General features: G+C 40.9%; 1 protein-coding gene across 3 annotated transcripts in view; it reads right to left on the reverse strand.

Annotated features, from left to right (window-relative positions):
- Positions 1-13533, reverse strand: part of adamts9 (ADAM metallopeptidase with thrombospondin type 1 motif, 9) — a 512150-nt gene that overhangs the window by 38924 nt on the left and 459693 nt on the right. For all 3 annotated transcript variants that reach the window (XM_051921185.1, XM_051921184.1, XM_028824025.2), the window contains one exon: positions 4409-4576. In XM_051921185.1, the coding sequence (XP_051777145.1) occupies positions 4409-4576 (168 nt within the window). The remainder of the gene's footprint in view (positions 1-4408; positions 4577-13533) is intronic.

Below are 13533 nucleotides of genomic sequence, written 5' to 3' on the forward strand. Positions count from 1 at the left end.
TAATGAAGGTTGAAACTTTAACACTGTGACCACAGACACACCAGGGGCCTCATGTATAAACGGTATGTACGCACAGAAATGTTGCGTACGAACCTTTCCACGCTCAAATCGCGATGTATAAAACCTAAACTTGGCGTAAAGCCACGCACATTTCCACGGTAACTCATACCTTGGCGTACGAAATTTCTCCGCTCGGTTTTGCAGACTGGCGGCACCCAGCGTCAAAGCAGTGCTACTGTTCCTGTGTGATCACCCTTTCTTAGATCCACATCCACGGCGGCGGCTTTATCAAATACACTGAAATTAACCGCATATCGTTCATAAATTTAATGCATCTGATTGTAATTAACCTGTAACAATATAATGGTCCACAGAATGGTCAAACTACTGTTCCTGTGTGCTCATCCTTTCTTTCTTAGCTCCACATTCCTGACGCAGCTTTATAAATACACTGAAATTAACTGCATATTGTTTATTAGTGTAATGCATCTGATCGTAATTAACCTGTAGCAATATAATGGTCCAGGGAATAGCCATAGTATTCCAAATACCATAACTGCTTTAGCGTTGTTACGCTCACTGCATCTTGTTCTTCTTTTTGCTGTTCCCGTTAAGGGTTGCCACTGCGGATCATCTTTTTCCATATTACTCTCACTGCACCACTCAGAGTATTTATATCACTGTATCTGAGTGTGAATCACAGCAGCAGATGACCGGAAAGAGAATTATCGGTATATAGTTTCAAGTAGCCTACACACTACCTCAACCACGGCAAAAAGCGTCAAAGCCTTTCCTGTACGGACCTCGCGTTTCAGAAACAGTTTCATCCCAAGAACTCTAAACGCACTCAATCAGTCCATCAAGTGCTCCTTGTAGAACTGTTTGTACTTATAAGTACAATCACCTCACTGTAAACTTACACTACAGTTATAATACTGTATTGCACAACCTGTGCTACTTTATAAAGCGCGTATGATGACAATATCATTTTTAAGATGAAATGCAGCAAAATATGTTGCTTATAGTATACAGATAAAACTTTAACTTCATTTAAATAATCTGTATTGTTAATAATTAAACATGTGAGGACACGATGCCGCAGCGTATAGCTAGTTCAAGGATAGCTCCTGCCTTGCGCTGTATTCTTGCTGACGCGACACTGGAAGGATAGACGAATAGAATAATTAAACATGTACTATGAAGATATTTCAATGTTCCTTAAAAGTTTTGAAGAATCGGCGTTCTAAGCTTACAAATGGCTTAACGTCTATTACAGAGCTGATTGTGTGGCGATTGGAGAAAGAAAAGTATGGACAGGAATTGGAGGTCAATACGTTTGAAAGAGACAGTACTTCTGTAATAAATTATTTCATCGAAGGTCGCACATGGCGCAGCAAGCCTCTTGCGTGAGATATGAACAATCACTGCGCCACCGTGTTCCCATGTTTAATAACATGCTTTCATTCCTATCATCATGAAAATGATATCACGTATACATCTCAGTATTTTAATTATTCAGAGAGCTGTAATATCTCGAATGTAATGCATTCTGTGTCCTGTCGGAGAAAGAGAGAACGGAAGCACGTAGTGATTCACACACAGAGCACATAGAAGATCAAACACAGAACAAAGCATTTAACATGCTACTTGAAAAACTAGTAAAATAAACGATTTTAAGATGAAGTTTATGATGTTCTACTTTAATGGCAAAATAAACTACGTGATTAAAGTGGAAATTTCGAGATTAAAGTTGACATTTCGTGCTTTTTTCCCACTGTGTGCCTATGTTTTTTGTTTGTACCCTAATACGCTTTCATATGACACTCAGATGGTGGGCTACGACTTGCCTTTTCACGGCGACTTTGATATGTGATTTCTTTTTTATTTCGGGCACTGTGCGACTTTGTGAATTTGATCTTTCGAGTTTTTCCGACACTCTCTCACTCGATCAACTTTCTTTTGTTGCTTATACCACTGTTTAAACCAACAAATAGTAAGTTTTTCCTTTGCCTCCACTTGGTATTTGCTGAAATTCTTATATTTTCCCCTGTGCTTTTCCCATTGTCTTTTCACAGAAGGCTATTTATATTGATTTGCATATTGAAAGAGGCGTAATTCTGGGAGGAGTTGGAGCGGGACAGAAGGCGCGTGCACGTGCGTTACTTTTCACGCCGATCGGGATTTATGTAGTGGAAGAACATGAAATTTTGCGTGCGCACAGATTCCTGCATCTGGATTTTTCTGTGCGTACGCACAATCCCGCTTTTGTGCTTACGCCATGTTATAGTGTGAGTTCTACGCACGGCGTTATACATGAGGCCCCAGGTGTCCACATATGCTCTGGGAAAGCTGTACGCCAACCCAAGTGTGGATGCTCATTGACTTACCTTTGTGTATATACTGCAACTATGTGTGTGTGTGTGTTCATATCTACATCATAAATGTATATATAAATATAAAATCATGTTAATACAATATTACTCAACAGTGGAAAGCTTTTAGAGTCGCTAATGTTCATAACCTTCGTCCTTCCTTAAAAATCCAATGCAGGCAGAGGCAGAACTGGGTGGCGATGGAGCAGGCTCTGCCTTGGGTCCTCTGCTGAGTTAGTATTCTCTTCTTTTGACCGTAAGTACAATGTAACTTGTGAGTTACTTTCCTCCTGATTTTCATTGGATTTCAGTAACTGTATACTTTTTGAAAATTTAAAGGATTGAAATTCCTTTTTTATTCCATATCTAAGCACACTACTGATTTTACAATAAAAGCAATTCATTAACAATATTTCATTTGGCATAGACATAAAACTTAAAAACGCACACACCTACAAAAAACTATCAATAATCCCTTATTAAAATTCACATTATTGGGGGTTAAAGAAATCCGATCTGTGGTTGTGCCCTAGTAACAGTTTAGCATTTTACAATTTAAGATAAAAAAAATGGTGGCACAAAACATTTCAATTCCTGGAGGTGGTATGCCAAGGAAAACAGTTGAGTACCCCAGCCGAGGGCAATAACATGAAATTCATCAACAGTCTGCTACAATAAAGCTTTTGCATTGAATATGAGGTCTGAGAATATCCAGAATAATGCTGTGGGACTGCAGTTAGTAAAAACCAAAATCAAAACTCCTGACCAGTATAACAACATTTTGGGGGTCTTGGATTAAAAAACTTTGGAACCCCTGGCCTAGATGGTTAGGTGTTAGCACCAGCAGGGAGTGTTTGAAAATCACTTCTGATTCTTCATATGCACGAAGCTGATAACATCTGCACAGCCCTTCTTTTTATGGGTTGAATATTACACTAACCAATATGTCCATCAACATATAGCAGAGTTATAGTAGCCATTTGCATTTGAAAGTTTAGTGAAGTAAAATGAAACAGAAAACGTGTGTACTCAGATAAAGTAGAAATATTCTCAAAACCTACTCAAGTACAGTAATGAAGTATTTCTGCTGTGCTGCCCCTTCCACACTGCGTGCAGGACTGGCAAAAAAGGAAGTCCTGCTCAGTGCTAATTTGCCTTATAATAAATATGAGGTAATGACACTATGGATTATTCAAAGCCTGCTGACCTTTAACTACAAAGTGCAGTGATGGTTTCTCTAAGACTTTTCACTCACAGAGTGGTTTAGTAACTTCACTAACGTGTGCCTCCATAACCAAGAACTGATTAAGACCTGGCGATTCTTTTTCCGCCCTTCACAATAAAGCACGGTCTGTTCCTGCCGAATTACTTCTTAGCGTCTTTTCTCTGACCTTGTAGTCAGAGGTTTAACCGTCAGCTCTTTGACCAAATTGATTGTGCATGTGGACAGGACTCAAGCTGTGCTCGGGAAGCTTTGTTCACACAAGTGCAGGCCCCTGAATGGCCACAGTGTGTTCTTTTTCAAGGAATCTCCACAGGGGTGCAACTTAATACATTTTGGCGTTCATTCATTCATTCAGCCATTTTCTCACCCACTTGTCTATCTTAATAAAAGGACAAGTGCCTGTGTGTGTGTGTTTCTATGTGTCCATCTAGTTGCTAGGGTTTGGAAGAAAAATTAAAAAATAGGAAAAACCTGTGGAAGAAGGGTAAAAAAAACAAAAATCATAATAAAAATAACAAATAGGGGGCTTGTGCTATTGAGGGATACGAGACTCACAAAGTTCATTACTAGGTCGGTCTACTCGCATTTTCACAAACACACACACTGAGATCCTCAGTGATCCCTAACTGCCACACAGTGGACCCCAGTCACATGAGCACGTAAGAGTGAGGCCTCACGCCCGTCACTCCTCTGTACTCCACACAGGGACTCGCTGTCACCAGCACTGACAAACATACGAAACACACAAAATAACTTTTCATTACACATAATGGACAGTCCATTTGATAAAAAAGACACAAGGCTGCCTTACCGGTTCCCAGTGCCCACTTTTCCATTTGGGACATCTTCCCCCTCTGCACTGCTTCTGTGTGCTTGGCTTTGTCACATTCTGGCACCTCTCCTCGTCCACCTGGATGCCATCTCTGCTCAGGCAGGTGACGGTGCGATACTTCAGACCCCTTCCACAAGTCACTGAGCACTGAAAATCAAGGTAAGGAACGCCATGTGGTTTAATATTTCTGTTCACAAAAGGTTAATTAAAATGCAATCGAAATGATTTGAAACCTAATCTGAAATGGGCTGGCAACAAGGAATGAAACATTTTTGTGTAACAATGAAAACTAATAAAGCTTGTATTTATTTAAAATTATTTTCCCTATTAATCTAATGGTAACAACTAATATTCATGGTAGCATTCTATTTTTTGTGAATCGCGCAGTTGTCCGAGGAAGGGGGAGGGGTTTATCCTTGGTGAACTGAGTTTGGGTGTGGGGGTCTTTAGAGACGTACCCCTCAGGGAATTAAGAGCGACCGTCACCATGGGAAGTGATCGAGTGCAATCATCGATGCTCACTTGAAACCCACAAGTAGCAGCAGCCCGAAAACCACTGATGTAGAGGAAATTAAGATTTATTTAGGGATTTACTTTCCATTTACTTTTTATTTTAAATTATGATTTATTCAGCTTAAATATAACAATGCAATATGTTGAGGAGAATCTAATTAAAAATACAACCAAAACAACATTTACAAAAGATGAAGTAAATTATAATGAACAGATAACGCCTTTGTGAACGCATGAAGTGCCCGTCCTAAGATGGCTCCTTGCGTATATTAAAACACAGGCAGAGTCCCAGCAGGATTACCTTAGAAAAACATTCATATGTTCTTGTCAAATTACAAATAAGCCATGCACCTCACAAAGAAAAGTTGATTTTTTTATTCTAGTTTTATATTGAGCAAGAAAAGTAGATACACAAGCAGTGTAGTGTATGAAATCAGTGAATTTATTGTTATATAATCTCACCCTATGCCATGTTACTCCGAACAAGGCTATTAAAGAATTAGGAATACGTGTGAGTTTAACACTATCTGACAAATAAACAATCTGCAAAATAATTCTAATTTAGGACAAACCCAAAACACATGACTGTGTGGGGTGATGCTTGATGGGACTCTTTATAGTTTATGACAAACAAATTCAAGTTACTGATTGAAGGCCCCTCTTCTAATTCCATTCAATTCAGTTTTGTTGTCCCAAGAAAGAATTTTGGTTTGGCAGCAAGTTTTACATCATAAAAAGCACAGCCATCAAACATAAACTTTGTACAAATAAATAAAGTATTGCAGCTAACAAAATACTTACGATATAACATGAGATTCCACATATTGCACATAACAAATTAAACCAGCATTACGACTTGACTAATGATTAATGCAAATGCTATCTGCTCATGTAATGATTAAAGCCTGTGGATGTTTGTTTAAATTGATTTTATTAATAACAATTAAGTACATGAACAAGTTTCTTTTTATCCTTGGGGTCTTGAACCCTTGTCCAGATGGCAACAACTGGAAGTGAGAATGTGTTGGGTGAGTCCTGTCTGCTTTCTGTAACACTGAGCACTTGACTATTGAGACCTTCTTCTTTTACTGCTCCATTTTACAATTTGATTTATTGTGTTTGTTACTGACATTAAGATTTCCAAACCTGGCCAGCAGAACTTAAGTACAGACAGACTCAATACAAGACTTATAAAGAGTGAGGTAACGGTAGGACGGACCGACACTAAAAGGCTCGGCTTCCTCTGACAATGGAGGAGCTGCTGTCCCTTTTTGCAGTTCTGTATTTTAACTGAAAGTCACTTTTGAATCTTATGATTATCCCCAGATATTTATACCTTTCAAAAATCTCAACTGCCTGGTCTGTCAAGATTGTTTTATGGCCAGAAAGTGCTTCTTCTAAAATTGATAACTACTTTCTTGCTTTTTTGTAACTTAGCTGTAGAAAAGACTCGTCTCACCAGTTAATAACATCATCTACTCCCAGACCATGACTGGTTTCGCTCTCACTAAGTAAGCTTACAAATACGGAGCCAACAGCAAATTTGAAGATGAACCCGCTTTCAAATTTACTACGGCAAACACTAGTGTAGAGAATGTACAAAAAAGATGAACTAGCAGACCCCCAAGGGGACCCTTTGGGTGAGAATAGCCTGTGTTTTATCGTGTAATCAGGTCACATGTAAAATGCACCTGTGAAATGTACCAACTAACCTCTTATGTGGCTGGATTTGACATTAAGAACCTATCTGCTACCTGTAGCCTCTTGCTTGTCTCACTCCCCATATTGTGAGTTATATTTGGACTCGTACCATTGGGTTGGACAGTCGGCTGCTGTTCTCCATTTTAAGGACTGGCATTCAGGGTTATTGCCCAGTTTACAACATCTGTGTCCACCAGGACTCTGACCAGGAACTAGAAGGGTGCAGACCCGTTACACATAAATACGATCCGCGTGCCAGTCTGTACAAGGACAGCCCCAAAAAGTGCCAACTAGACAGATGCCATAGTTATCACTTATGATAGCCAACTAGGAAGCTCATAGGAGACCTGCAAAGTGTGTATGTATGAAGTGATTTATGTATGACTTTGTATTTATCTCCTTTTAAATATCTGCATCTGTACATTTGTTTTGTTGTACATTGAATATACATATCTTCACACATATAAACAAAGGCCTGGTAAAACAAACAAAGAGTTTGGACTATCGGGAGTCTGAGGTAAGGAAAACATCATGACTGACTGCCAGTGTGGAAGAAGACACAGTGTAACTGCTGGATGCATCGTCTGATAAGAAATTTTCTGTTCATTTTGGACTAATGGCCGTGGATCTTCCCCCAAGAGGAACAACAGCCTGAAGAAACTGAGATGAGCAGTGGGAGCTGGTGAGTGGTGTCTTTTGTATTTAATTGAGACCTGATTGCTGTTTTTGCATATTTCATTTTTTAAAGACAGATAAGCCGACCAAAGGTAAAAGTCAGAGCACTCTCTTGTGGGGTGTGTGATGTTTTGGTTGCTAACCATGTAAACACTGTGCACCGTCTTCTATTCAGTATACTTACTCATTTATCACATGTGCCTCCTTGTATGAAGTTGCAGGGGAGTGGGGCTGATATTATTGTTAGTAATAATTTTGAATTATTTTGACTTAGCTTTGCTATTTGAGTCTAATATTTGACTTCAAGCCAGTTCTTAATCAGATGAAATGAACCTTTACAAGCAGACACGGTCTGAGGCGTGGGTCCACTCTGTAGAATAACATCACCAAATCAGCAACAAAGGGAAAGCACTGACTAACATGAAAAAGCAGGTGAGGTTTGATCGTCCCTCGGCTCTTCTGAGTATGTGTACACATATTGACAGGCAAATAAAGAACTGAAGCTCCAATGTTAACAAGTGGCAGAGCATTCATATATTATACAGTACAGTACACACCACAGAACCTCAACTATACAAATTCAACTTTATTGGAATTGTTGACGAAACATAAATAAGAAGGAAGGTAGTGGAAAAATGAAAACTGGCACTGCCTGCATTGGCACCCAATTTTTCTTATAATCAGCTCCTCAAAATTCTCTCCGTCTCTCCTTCTCACTAGTGTCTACAGTACATAATTATATATATTTGTAGATATACACAGACATACATTTGTATAAACAGAATCTTTCAGCTGTCAATACAACTGTTGCATTTCCTCAAACAGAAAACAAGGAATGTTGAAACTGGCGAGATGGAATACAGACACCACTTTGGGGCGCCAGTCCAGTAGATACAGTACTTCTGATGAAGATGTCCATGGTGAAGTACAAGTGCTTTATAAGGCTGTGTCTTTGTGCTGCCTGTTCCTTCCGGCAGCGGGACACCACTAAGGGAAGCCGGAAAGCTTTGCATACCAAGCCCTGAACATTTAAAAGTTCAAATTTGTAGTGTCTGTTGTGTTCAGACACCCCAAGGCCCCGTGAAAGAAGTGTTTTCACATGTGTGTGCCACCTGCAGAAATACAGCATAGGAAATAACAATCCAAGCCCAGCTTGAGACTTGTGTAAAACAAAGCTTTAGAGTGCGGGGACCCGAGTCGTCTCCTTTATTTCAAGAGTGGTTGGATGTCCACATCTCCATTCATTTCATGCAAATCCTGAAAGCAGAGCTGCACGAGGCAGGAAGTGGGACCATCGGTTTTCACAAGGCAGCTTTGGGATGGATGGAGACACTTTAGAGTTAACTGGATTTGAAAAAGGGAATCATAACATACACTGGGCGCTTATTGGGTACAGAAGGGGATGCAGAACCTGTTTCAGTTCACTTGTGCTAGTAAATGCAACCCTCCACTATTCTGGAATCTAACCAAATAATAAAACATGTAAGTGTGAATTTCTGTGAACTCGCAACACAAAGCCTCACAGCTTGAAGATCTGCACTGTGGCTGACTGTCGGTGGTCAGTTCTGAACCTGTAGTCTCTAGCTGAGAAGCGAGCACTTTGATGGATGAAGCCCTCCATTTAGCTCACAATGCAGACACTCAGATCCTGTCTCTGACCTCAGTGAGCGGTGCACAACCCTGGTGATATCAGCTGATCTCCCTCTTTGTCAGCCCAGACCTTCTCTGTGCAGTGTCACCACTACACTCCACCCGTTCACAGCGCAGATCTCAGCCTTGTCACCAACTGAACTGCTGTGGACTCGCCACAAACATTTGCGCTGTGTTGAATTGCTAGTGTTGAGCTGCAAACTCACATTCACTGGCCTAAAGGCTAGAGCTTTGCGGCATGAGCAAAATGGAGAGAGCTGTCTAGTCAGCCATGCTGAGCCCGACTCACCATGTCAGCATCCACCTTCTCTGCGCAGTGTCGCCACTACAACTGAAGAGTACATACAACTTGTACCTGTTTATTTTTAGCCTGTCACAGTCATAATATGACAATCGTCCAGCATGTTTCTGGGAATCACTTTGTTTATAGCATTTGCCTTTTAGAACTGAGTTACTACTGTGCTAGTCTTGCAGTGGCAGAAACAATAATATTTATGTGGCTGGAGATAACCAGGAGTGAAAATGGCTTAAATATGGCTAGGGACAATCAGACGGTTCACTGACTGTGACATTTCTAAACCAATCCACACCTCGTTGAAGACGGAGCTCAGGCGCGGTGACTTAAATGACAAAGAGCAATGGTGCTCTAGTTAACCCAGAGTGACAGACCACATGCTTGTTGTCATGATGGATAATCCATCTACAGGTATACAGTCTCTTAAAAAGAGCCCAGATAAACATATAAATGTGTGTTGTGAATGCAAGAAGACAGTACACATGTTAAAATAAACATAAAACGAACACATGTGAAAGGGAATTATACCGGATGAAGAAAAGGGTCAAAACAAATAAAAATGTAGGAAAACTGCAAATGCAGAAACTTGGTAATTACAACAAACACAATTAAAATGTGCCAAAACACTGATTTACAATTACAAAATTCTTTATACTCCCCATCAAACACAGTGCGGCAATCCGGCAGGTAAATTGGGGTTAACCTTTAATCCAAGACAAGCTGGAAAGGAATAACACAAAACTAAACAGAGGTGTTGGGGTTGTTCTGGATAACAAAACATGGGGTCCCCCCTCTTGTCCAACTTATAAGCTATCTGCTCTCCCAGCCTCCAATCCCATGAAGCACTGCGCTGAAACCACAGTCAGTTTACACAGGAAGGAGCAGATCCACTGTATGGCGATTGGCTCATTTTGATGGACAGAATTTTGGGCCTCTGCGTGTTTTGGAGTTGGGTTGTTGAGAACTTTGCACTCCTCATATTTTTACACTTGATGGGGCAAAATAAAAAAAATAACAGAAATTGTCAATGATGGTTAAACCAAAAACGAATAAAACTTGGATTGTTCTTGAATGGTAATAATGGAACTCACTACTGGAGCCAAGCTAGCTGGTGATATTAGCCATCTATTGGCTGGGTGACCCACAGACATGAGTGGGACATGTGGAGCTGCCAGGTGTGATCATCGCCTTTGGTATATACAGAACAGAGCATGCGGCCCCCAGGTCACTCCTGAACCTGGCAGGCACACACTGCTCTGAGGAGATCCTGGAAAAGAATGTGGTGGGTGTGTGTCCATGTCTGTTGTAGAGGTCACTGTGATGGTTTAGAAGCTCCACAGTTTCACAGCTAAAGGGGTTGATGCTGAATACGGTTGGGGGACTGGAGGGTCTGCACTCCTTCTCAAAGTAAGCCAATACTGGGTTGTTGGAGTGACGATTTAGGCCATTAGTTGAACGTGTGATTGAGAAGAAGCAATATGGAATTTATCCTAGCTGTAGAAGAGTGGACTAACACTTTGTCCTTTTGTAGGTGTCAGAAGAGTCACTGGAGTCTGCCAGCCTTGTTCTTACAATTTATGGACTGGAAGAGAGCTTATGACTGGACACCCTGCATATTGTGGAACACGTGCTTTGGGTAATGAAGCCAATGCAGTGTACCCTTCTGTATCGGTGAAGCAAGAGTTAAGTCGTTATTCTTGATGTCAAATCAGACCATTTTAAACTTGGCACAGGATGGTGGTAAGGGTGTGCATCATCAGGTCTCCTCTCCTGTTCATAATTTCCAAGGATAGGGCATCAAAGTTCATCCAGGGACTTAGGGTCCACCACATTTGGGGACCAGAGGGTTGTGTTGCAACTGTATGCAGATGATGTGGACCTCTTGGCCTTGTCTAAGCATGATGCCCAGTGGACACTGGACAGGTAAAAATGAGGCAGCTTGGAAAAGAATCCGCTGCTTTAAGTCTGGGCTCATGAGCCTCTTCAGCAGGTTAAGTGGGGGTCAGTTGCCTCTTGTGGAGGACGTCAGTTCTTGGGGTTTATAACGAGTGAAAACAGAGGTAGTCATGAGACTGACCACACTTTGGTGTGGATGGCCATTTTAACTTGCGGTGGTGGTGATGAAGCTCTTGATTTATTGTCCACTATCCTTACCCTTGCTTACTGATTGTGGGTGGTGACTGGAAAAATGAAAATACAAAACAAAGTGAGGCTCTTCTATGGGATTATTGGGTTAAGGGCGAGAAGCTTGAAACATAAGAAGGGTCCCTGGGCTGATCCACTGCTCCTCCTAATCGAAAAGAACCACCTGAATGAGGATGTCCACCAGACATAACTCACCTAGAGGGCTTAACTCTCCAAAAGGAGCTGAGGACTTGCTGAGGTAAGGAGGTTTGTCAAGTTGTTCTCAACACAACATCAACAGAACCCAAAAGGAAAACAAGAATGAGGACAATCCAAAGCTTGTTCTTTTTTAATATATTTTAAACTTAACAGTTTCAGCATGGAACCAGCAGCAGGCCTTACTATGTAACATTATCAAAGCCACTTAGTCCAATTCAGGGTCATGGGGCTGGGGTGTACACTGTCAAAGTTAGGCACAAATTTGGAATTGGCACTGAACATGGTGCCAGTCCACTGCCAGTATAGAGTCACCAGATAACCTAACCTGCATATCTTAAGGAGCAACACTGGAACGCCATGCAGATGCTTGGGAGAACAAGAAACGTTCACATGGAAACCAAAGAGATGCCAGATCCATGAGAAAGCAGTGCTAAACACTCTGCCACCCACAGCAGACCTTAGAGTTCTGATTTTTATTATCAGGCAGTTCAGCACCTGACATCAGAACAGAAATGAAAAACAAAGATGGCACTTAATACTCTGATTGCCATTTGTAGTCTGATATAGTTGGCTGTTTTTGTTAGCTCATCCAGCCTACCCCAAACTGTATTGCTTTTAAAAAGTAGAAACTTCAAGAGCATCAGCACATCTGGAGATCCATGTTTATGCCTCACTTGCGTCACTAAGTAACCACGCATGTTATGTAACATCAAACATTTGAAAACGGGAGGAAAAGCGAAATGCATATGTAAACACATAGGCCATATAAACAGCACAAACTTCAGAATGGGTTTGTTCACCAATTCTGATTAGAAGACTTAGACTTGCAAGTTAAAATGTGGCTTTAGAGCCAGTCGACACTTAACATGAATACATCTGAAAACACACCTTCTGTCCACACTAAAACACCACTGACAGTTCATCATCTTCAAGATGCTCTCCTAAAGCGTGGAACTGTGAAAATGGTGGCTCTCGTGAAGTAGTGTGGAGGGAAAAAATGGAGGTTTTCAAAAACACTGACGTGTAATTGTCACTGACTTCACTTTGGATTCATCATCATTACATTTTGGAACACTCTGCCCTTTCCTAACGTCTTTGTATAAGCTGACGGGTACTGAGCAGTGAAACACTTGAAGGCTTTGCTGTATTTAGTTTGGCAGGAGGTCCAATTTATACTTTCTAAGGCTTTGGCAACCTCATACTCGTTCGTAACCTTTAAAAGCTGTTGTACTGCGTGGGCTGGTCTCACAAATGACTCTGATTAGTTTCTTCTTCATTCATTTGCCATTTCGATTTGCTTCAAGTTAGCTCCGTAACGAAACTGCACTCTTGGCCGACATGCCCAGTAAAAAAAAGATTTACGCATTTTTGCTGTTTCATTGTGGCTGATAAACTTAGACGGAAAAAAGACAACATGAACACACGAATGTCTGTATCAGCGCGGACTGACCCTTAGTGTATGTGGTGCAAGTGATAAACAATGAGGAACAAGATAAGTGAAACAAAGTAATAAACCGGCCAAAATTATGAGAAACATGAAAAAAGTGTGTTAATAAAAGGTAACAGTGTCAAAGCAGATAAACACACATAAGACCCTTAAAGAGTAACATGGAAGACCGTCGTCAAACTGTCACACAAACCCCAATCACAGTCACCGAGTCAGTCTGACTGCGAACGAGCCGGAGAAAGGGGAGATTAACAGACCCCATAGGAGGAAGAGGATCGATGAGGAGGAGAACTCATGTGAGTAGCAGATACGTATTAAGAGCAATTGGGAAGGTAAATGTCAAGCATAGCAGGATACTAAACACAAAATAAAAGGGCACATTTAACAGAAATCAGCAAAAAACACATTCAGGTGCGTTACGGGCTTTGTTAACAATTTTTATCCAAAAATAACCTTGACAATAAATGTGCATTATTATTG

Source organism: Erpetoichthys calabaricus, chromosome 18 (assembly GCF_900747795.2).
Source record: "Erpetoichthys calabaricus chromosome 18, fErpCal1.3, whole genome shotgun sequence".
Classification (NCBI taxonomy): domain Eukaryota; kingdom Metazoa; phylum Chordata; class Cladistia; order Polypteriformes; family Polypteridae; genus Erpetoichthys; species Erpetoichthys calabaricus.